We start from the raw sequence: 8,945 nt of genomic DNA, 5'->3' as shown, positions 1-8,945 counted from the left end.
GTTCCAAATTTTTACAAAAAGAGGGGTTCACAAATTTTTTTTGCTTGAGAACACCCTTGGTAACCAAAAACCAGGGCCTTTTTTTTTTTGCTAAAGAACATGCGAGATAGTGTCATGAACCGCTTAGGTTTCAGTTGTATATTATCATGCAAAATGTCTCAGATCATTATTGAAACCTAACTAGCCCATTGTCCCTGTTCCACCTGTTCCACCTGTTCCCTGTTCTATGTCTCCTGTCACACATGTCACTGTCAAACATCACTATTGTATCCTGTCTAACGTCTCTGTTCCAAATAATGTATCTCCGTTATCCCTTGTCCTTGTCAAACCCATTTAACACCCGTTTCCTTTGTACCTCTGCCTTTGAACTCCTTTGTAAAACATTAATAATATCAGCCCATGTTATCCTCTGCATCTATCCCCGAAATTATCTGTATCTATGCCCGCTTCCCCAAAGATGTCCCAAACTCAATATGACTAATAATCTGTCTCTGTATATCTGATCCCCGAACCCTTGTTTACCCGACCTGTCAATTAATATAAATAACAGCATGTTTATTTATTCTTATTTCTGTATTCAAGATCTTATCTATTTTTCCTGTTTCTTTGAATAAACCTTTTTCTACATTCCTTTTATATATATGTTAATACTAATAGATATATAATTTCTCTTTGCCTTGTCCCTCACCTTAATAATCATTCTGTTCTGCTCTTGCCCCGCCCCGCTCCTGACAGATAGATACAAAATTTAATAATCCAAGTTTTCCAGTGTCTGTGGATATGACTAATTAATCAGGTAAAGAAATACAACTGGTTTAGTATGTCCTTAAAGAAACAACTTTTTGTTTCACTGCTTCGTGCCCAAAACTATACAAATTTAAGACTGATTGAAATACGTTGCCAAAGTAACGTATTTAGAATTAAAATACGTTGCGGATTATGTATGTTTTACTACTGACTTGTATGTGATAATATCCAGGGAATGTCATAATCATACGAAAACTCCACCGTACTCTTATTCTCATGAAACTATTACGATTCCACAATTATATCCGACCATATTATCAGTCTGAGCGTTTTCTAGACTACTTTTTAATGTACAGAAATACATTACAAAAATCAGTATTGAATCAACCGCCACACAGAATATGCGATGGCAATGAATTATGTTCTATGGTAGGATATTCTAACAGCTTTTTGAACACATACCACACAATTAATAAAGTAAACTGTTTAATGCCATCATCAGAATACAAGAATAATAAAGTTAATCGGTTTTCGCTACGTAGTTCCGTTAAAACTTGGCAAATTTTCGCAAAGAAAATCTATACATTTTCCTCACTTCCAGACAGACGTTTATTATGTATCAAACGTACGAACAATAATAAAACGATACGGATGAGTCTATTAGTTTTACTTCCTGATTTCTTGGACTGTTCTTTCCAATGTTTACTACCCAATAAAAAGCTGCATGTCGTTGTTAGAATACCATTTGTATGCTGACTTGTATAATAGCATATCAAACTAATTATTCAATTGAGCCTGCTCATGTTATTCTTCTTTAATAGACCCCATTAGCTCCTTCATACAACTGCTACATGAATAACGGATTACATCTTATTCTTATTGTGATACATTATTTCTTTATTATAGTTGTCAGTACTTTAATGTCTACCTTTTATGCCAGTTGAATTATACACTGCCACTATGAGCGGCTGTCAATTGCTATATCGTAATATTTGTTATACGACTGCCCTTTGTTATTGTATGGTCGATATCCCAGATATAATGTAACGTTTAAATTATAACTTAATCACTGAAAGAACGTTTAATGTAAGTTTACTTTGACAATTGCCACTACAATCTCCTCGCATATCTCTTATTTAAGAATGATTGCTTTTAGAAATGGCACGGCCTTAGTATGAATTTGTAATTACGGGCCAACCGATCACATAATTGTACGTGAATTCTGTTCTACTCTTTTTAACATGGAAAAACAACGACATCCAAATTATTAATTGATAGTACATAGGAATCAACTACGTTCTATTGATAGCAATGAATTTCATTTACTGAAGCTATTAGTTCTGAAATTTAACATTGTTTTTGTCTCGCGTATAACGTTTCTTTAGCTTTTTGATATCTAAAATAGATACATATCGTTACCTGCGTTTTTAAGCGTTTTCCACCTTTTTTTTAATTCGTTTATTTTTTGGATACTGTTACTGGCTTGTTTAAGTGTAAAAGCGGTAACGTGAAATAAAAAAAAAGAATAGAGATTAAGATAAAAGTTCTTAAAAAGTGAGCACCAGACTATAAGTTGTCAACTAAGACAAAATAAGATATAAAGATATAAGAGGGAGATGCTACGACGAATCAGTTATCTGTGTCTTCGAAGGAGTATAGTAAAATACAACTGTTAAGACTATTCAGTGCTGATTTATAAGAAGGGCATTCGTACAATTATAGTAGTTATATATATTCATAATGAAACCAGGCTTATATGAATAAGACTAAATCAGATTATAGTAAGGAACAAACTAAAGATTTTATTAAATAATTTTATGGTCCTTTTATAAGAAAAGGAACAAAAAGCAGTCAAAACAATATAGGGATCTGAAGTCTAAAGGACCAACAGAAGAAGAAAAAGGTGGTGTAACAATACATATCGCTACGTGGGTTCGTAAATGTTTTCATCATTTTTGTGTACTTTTGTTTTTTTTTATTTCTTATGAAACAACAAACCAGTTGTTATCTAGTCGATATTAACTACATTCGCTTTGTTAAGTTCAGGTATTAGTAGTTCATATTTTACTTTTTGTTTGGTTATAAATAAAAGTCTTGTTAATTGGTTTAACAGGAATACAATTAACGACATCGGTAGTGTCTCCTTTGATTAAAAATCATGTTACATAATTTTTAAATTGTAATGCAAAATATTAGAAAATGCTTTCACGCATTGCAGATTGAAAACGCACAGAAAACAGTCGTCCTGTATTTAATCTAAATAATATTGTGTAATGATATCATTGGTAGTCAATCATCGGCATCTTTAGTGTCTCGAAACGGTGAGATACTTCGATCAATAAGAAGTTAAATTATTTGAGACTAAAAGTAGATATCTTTTAATTAAGTGAAGAGAATTGAAATATATTTTATTTCGGAAGATCTGATCGGAGAGTCGATTAGAAGTAAACATTAATATATTGATCAGGTAATGGATGATATTTCAAGGTTTGTTTGTTATTAGATAGTATATGCTATAGGCTGCATATAAAGTGTCTATATATTAAGCAGTGGTAGAATATAAAAGTAAAATTGCTAATACTATGTGCAGACCTGAGAAGCGTCACTTTAATTACTGATATCAAGCCAGTGTTAAGTATCTTTAAAACTACCGCTACGATTTCTCTTCTAGGGTTACAATAACATCCTGCAATTTAAAACTATTATCTTGTTTCATTCCTTAACAAACTTTTAACTGTCTGTAATTTATGATTCGACTTTTTAATATTTCTTTTGGCATATATTGGAAAATAATATAATCCCGAAGATTTTAACAAAAACCGTAATGGTTTTGAGACATTACAATCATATTTTATATATTTCAGGTATGAACAGTTTGAAGAAGAAAGAACTTTATATTAAGTTAGCTAAAATAGAAATAAGAAATCTTGTTTAAACTGATGTCGTACCTTTTTCGGTCTCTTAATAATAATTAGATATGAAATACACACCTCACCCCACTAATTTAAAAAATTAAAGATCATTTTGATCTCCGTGCAAGCTTAATTTTGACGTCAAATTTTCATTTTACTGGTAAAATCACAAAAAAGCACAAAAAAAAGTACAAAAAAAAAAAAGTACAAAAAAAAAGTACAAACGTCATCAAAAATAATTTTTTATTTATTGGCGGGAGTGGCTTTAGACTTTGAATTCTTTCTTTTATTTCGTATTAAAAAAAAAATGTTGCTCGTCGCTAACCTTGATTCTGTCACTTACACTCGCATTCGTGCGGAAGCAGATAGACGTAAAGCAGAAGATATGGACTTATGGTTGGAATGCAGACAAGATGATCCAATGATTACCTTGGAAGAGGTGAAGGCACTTATCGGTCGATACCACAATCAGGACGTCACCTTGCCTGAAAGACCCCGTGGCATCAGCAAGTACAATGTCTACTGCCAGCAAGAAAAGGAAAAGCTTCTTGGTGGAGAATCTGGGTCAACTTATTTAACCCCCAAGATTCTGTCTGAGGGGTATCAGAAACTGTCAGATGCTGAGCATGCCGAACTCGAAGCAACCGTTATGACGATGGAAAAGAGAAACGAAATGGAAAACCTGATTAATACGGGTTTGTCGAGACGTGAAGTTTGGGAAACTTTAATGAGTTTTCTCAAAGCCTTGAACCGGTTTCACGGCACAGAATTTATAGGAATTTTTGGGAAAAAGAAAACCTGGAACCATGTTTGTTGTGGAGGTATGGCTTTACATAATTTCTTTATTAAAATACTAAACTGTTATAAACTAGTGAACGTTAGTGAAATGGACTTGGGACGATGGAAAAAAGAAGTGAGATTGTACGTCAATCCCAAGTCCCGTGGTAACGATATCCATATATAAAAGCAAAAATAGCAATTACTACTCTAATTTCCAAACTTATGTTTACCCACTCCCCATACTCGTGAACTATTGCACAGTCAAATAGTTTCTGGTGTGAAGGAATCCCTCAGGAACTCAATCAGTAAGATCATAACCAATACAAAATAATCCTTGCCTAATCCTATGATGTAGATCGCCAATGCGAAACCGTGTATGAAAAAATACCTTGGAAGCAATTGGTGAAGTTTGAGGACCTGGGGGCAACAGTTCTCACAAGCCAAAATATTGTAGTCGAGAACTGGCTGTTGCCGGATTTTGTCCATAAGAAATTTATGGTAAGGGACAATTTCAAAATGGTGGAGAACAGTTTAAACGATCTTAAGTTTAAACTCTCTCGCCATTACACTAGGGCAGATTCTATTGAAACCAACAATGATTGAATAAAAAAACATCTCCTTTCTTCTCTTTTCATTTGTTTTAATTTTCTAAAAAAAAAAAAGTAAACTCTTATGAATCATAGGATAAGTTATATCTCAAAGGTTGGATTCGTAAAAAAGGCTATTATTTTGATCAGGCAATTAACACTCATGTCAATACATTTTTTTTTGTAAGATCGTCTGCAAGGTATGGTAATTGTTTTTTAAGTATTAGTATGGCAATGTTCGTATCTGTTCTAATACTGTACGTATCAGATACATTTTTTTATCGTTAAAATAAAAACGAAGTCGAGTTAGAGTGGCTCTTCGGAATGGCAACGTCTACGGTAAGAGCCAACCCAACATGGAGGTAAGAAACATTTTATATAACTCCTGACGATAGCTCATAGACTTTGACGCTAAGAAGTACATTGGCGTTAAAAAGTACATGGGCACTACAAAGTACATTGACGTTAAAAAGTACATGGGCACTACCAAGTACATTGACGTTAAAAAGTACATGGGCACTAAGAAGTACATTGACGTTAAAAAGTACATAGGCACTACGAAGTACATGGAAACTAAGGAGTATATTATTTTAGCAAGTACATTGATACAAATAAAATATTTAACGTTAAGAAAGACTGGTAATTCATATATTTAGTAGTGGCTACTCTCAAATGTATCAAACTTGCTTTTTATGTATCGTGTCGCTAATAAATGCTCGGTATCTATATCAGTGCTTGCAGCTTTAAGAAATATAAAACAATGCTATTAAAGACATTTTTTGTAACGGGGGGCATCAAGTACAGCAAAAGACATTCAAGGAAACTGTTTGCTCTCATTGGAAATAAAAGTGCCAAACTTTAGTACATCACCCTGACAGCAAGGGGTATAAATCTAATGAACTGCCACGTTAATAAGTGCTTGAAGCGTAGAATGTAAGTTGGTTGACAATACGGAAATTTGATTTAAAGTCTACCGTTGTATTAATTGAACAATAACCATCATCTACTATTAGCTTAGGTTAAGGGATCAAACTCCTAGTAGAGCCCATTGAGTGTTTGTGATTTATGAGGTTTTTTTAATTAGATGCTGATGGTAAAAGGGTATTTACCTGAAAAAAAAAAGACCAGGGATAAAGAATTCTGTGGCTTTTTTACAAAAATTAGATGTTTGTCACAACGTGGATCAGTTTCATTGGTGATTAATTGCGCCATCGACAGAAGAATTTTTTGTTTACACTTCAGCTTTTTTTTACAGGGTCTAGGCAGTTTTTGAGAGGGCCCCCACTTTTTTATATTTACAAAATCTCTCTGCTATTGATTCTTTTATGAAATAATTCATGTTTACTCCACATCTACTTGTCAATGTCGCAAGTGAGGTATACTAGAACAGACATATAACATACTGATATTATTTTATGCAAGATTGAACTTCCTAGAACTTTTACTCGAGGCGTAATCTCCCATGCAAGATTTCTAAATTAACGTAATTACATGGAAGATTTATGGCAAAATTTTTTTGAAGGTAAATGCGTTGAACATGTATATGTTTGAAGTACCAGGTAGTGTACGTTATCTATTGGAAGCATTCTGTCAGGACTTCTTCTACCTCATTCTTGACCACAACCCGAATTACCTTCATTCAAGCTTATTAATAAACACGCGCTGTTTGCAAAACTTTAATTTTTATACATCTCTACTTCAACCCTACGTCTCTTTCCGAGTCTTGTATAATATAGGGGGTCGTGTTAATACCTGTTACGGTTGTCTCTATATTAAACGTCCTTTTTATACTGGACGTAGGTGTATACCAGATCGAAGCATCTTAACAACGTAATAATAGGCACTTTGATATTTGGGAATTTTTAGAAAAAATCCAGGAATTGCGTATTGAGTACAACCATGTTTATTACAATTTCCTTTGTCATCAGAGACTAAATGAATGGAAGGTCTTTCATTATACTATGTATGTGAGTCCTACCAATGCAATAGAGGCGAGTATTATGTAAATTAGACCGACTGGTGCTCATTTTCCTTAGTAAATGACGTTTAAATTACCATTACTTAGATTTCGAATACGGTTGCTGATTTGTACATGTAGTATGGTATTGATAGATGCTGAGGGTCTGAATGGATATGAAGATTCAGCGAAATTTTTAAGAAATACAAAGGCAAGATGCATGTTATATTCCAAATTTAAGGTCGTTTTTGTGATATATATCTGATCGAAATTAAGACTACCTGTATTTTTCATGTTGAGGCCTGTTAAATAAATACCACAGTTTCACTCATTGTATAATATTATTTAAAAAGTGTTGCGATCAATTGTGAAGTGACACTATGAAGTTGCTCACTTTCATAAAATCTAAATGTAATGGAAATTTGGATAACAAAGTTTGAATTTTTAAGTATACTATAGAGATCTAGCAAACCTACACCTAGTTTTCTCAATTTCAGTAGATGAAGAAAAGTCTTTTCGATTCTATAAAGTTTTTTAAGAATGCCAATTTTATGTTTATATGACAGGTCAATATAAAGAACACGTTTACAAAAGATTTATGCAGGTAAATCTTTATATCACGTTATAGTCAAGATATATTTACCTCTCTATGATAAAAATATGTTTATTGAAAATCCACGTAACGTTTATTGTTGATAAAGAGGGTAGTGATGTTTATTTTTATGTCATAAAAAATAAAAACTTTATGTCCTTAAAGAAAGTATAATGCAATACTGTATTATTATCATTTTTTCTTTTCCTTTGTCAACTGTTGTAGAATATTTTGGAATATAATCTTATTATTCATTACAATTAGTTTTATGAAGTAACGGTAAATTATCTTCTCTTACAAATGTCTGATATATCAATAATTATAAGTACCAAACACAAATAAAATACTCTTATTATGCAATATCTTTTTTAAAGAACTAATTGATGCTAAACATTTATAAGATTGAATTAATAAAGTAGATATAATATTATGTTATATCTACGGGGATTTACTTTTATTTTTTAGACTAGACATATCCTAGATCCAACAACATGATTAGTAAAAATAAATACAGGTGGAGGAATCTAATTCAAAAATTATTTAATCATGTCGTATGAGAATTGGCATTTGATAACTAAATTGTAAGAGAAAACCACCCAAAGAAAAAATTATAATTGATGTTTGAAACTAAATCACCTTAATGCGTGATTTGATAAAATGATGAAATCACTCATTTATGAAATAAACCCACACCCACTCAGAGTCGTATCATAATTCATAATCACTAAAATACATTTAACAATATCATTTTTTTTATTTTTTTTTATTATGCATCATCATTTTCCTCCTCTTCCTCTTCTTCTTCTTCCTCTTCCTTCTCATCTTCTTGTCCTTCATCAACCAAGTTGACCTCGTCTTCGAGCTCTTCTGGGCTCACAACATCGGCACTTGCGATCAGGGAACTGCGAAAACCCCCTACATGGCCCAGGTGGTGTTTGGTAAAAGTTGACCACCTGGCGTTAAGTTCCATGGCACGTTGAAGGAGAACCCAAGCACCAGTTCCTTCAGCGTGCTTCGCAAGTGCCGAAACCAAATACTCCCTCTCTTTGGAGATACTTTCTCCTAGCCAGAAGACGTCTCGCTACAATGATAATTACTTATTAGTTCTCTTTATTATTTTCAAAACAATCTTAATTCAATATACCTTTAAACGTTTTCGCTCTTCTTTCAAGCATTTCTATCTGAGCCAAGTCGAGACGTCTTCTGACCAGTTCACCTCCCAAAAGCCAGTTTGCCTTGTCCATGACAAAGTCCCAAGTGACCGACTTTACGTTGTCTAATCAAAATGTCAGTGTTTTAATTGGATCTCTTATTGTAATGGAGGAAGTATCTACTTCTCAAGACATACCTGCATATGGGCTCTCTATAAA

General features: G+C 33.0%; 2 protein-coding genes across 2 annotated transcripts; both read left to right on the top strand.

The window, feature by feature from the left end:
• Positions 1-820: 820 nt before the first annotated feature.
• Positions 821-2,147, top strand: EV154DRAFT_487571 (uncharacterized protein; the record flags this gene model as incomplete). The annotated part of the gene is made up of 5 exons (XM_051598991.1): positions 821-905; positions 980-1,372; positions 1,688-1,790; positions 1,824-1,833; positions 2,133-2,147. 5 exons carry the CDS (start codon positions 821-823, stop codon positions 2,145-2,147), a joined length of 606 nt encoding a protein of 201 aa, XP_051451334.1.
• A 1,812-nt stretch (positions 2,148-3,959) lies between these two features.
• On the top strand, positions 3,960-5,040 carry EV154DRAFT_529296 (uncharacterized protein). Its single transcript, XM_051603656.1, has 2 exons — positions 3,960-4,480; positions 4,532-5,040. Exons 1-2 carry the CDS (start codon positions 3,967-3,969, stop codon positions 4,621-4,623), a joined length of 606 nt encoding a protein of 201 aa, XP_051451333.1. The 5' UTR covers positions 3,960-3,966; the 3' UTR covers positions 4,624-5,040.
• Positions 5,041-8,945: the final 3,905 nt, after the last annotated feature.

This window comes from Mucor mucedo, assembly GCF_025094135.1.
Source record: "Mucor mucedo strain NRRL 3635 chromosome Unknown EV154scaffold_191, whole genome shotgun sequence".
In the NCBI taxonomy this organism is placed as follows: domain Eukaryota; kingdom Fungi; phylum Mucoromycota; class Mucoromycetes; order Mucorales; family Mucoraceae; genus Mucor; species Mucor mucedo.
This window is presented reverse-complemented; position numbering and strand designations above follow the sequence as displayed.

Bases quoted from the DNA above. Each gene is read 5' to 3' on its own strand.
- EV154DRAFT_529296 (XM_051603656.1), top strand. From the start codon at position 3,967: ATGTTGCTCGTCGCTAACCTTGATTCTGTCACTTACACTCGCATTCGT. The intron at 4,481-4,531 runs GTATGGCTTTAC...GTTATAAACTAG, and splicing joins GAACCATGTTTGTTGTGGAG to TGAACGTTAGTGAAATGGAC.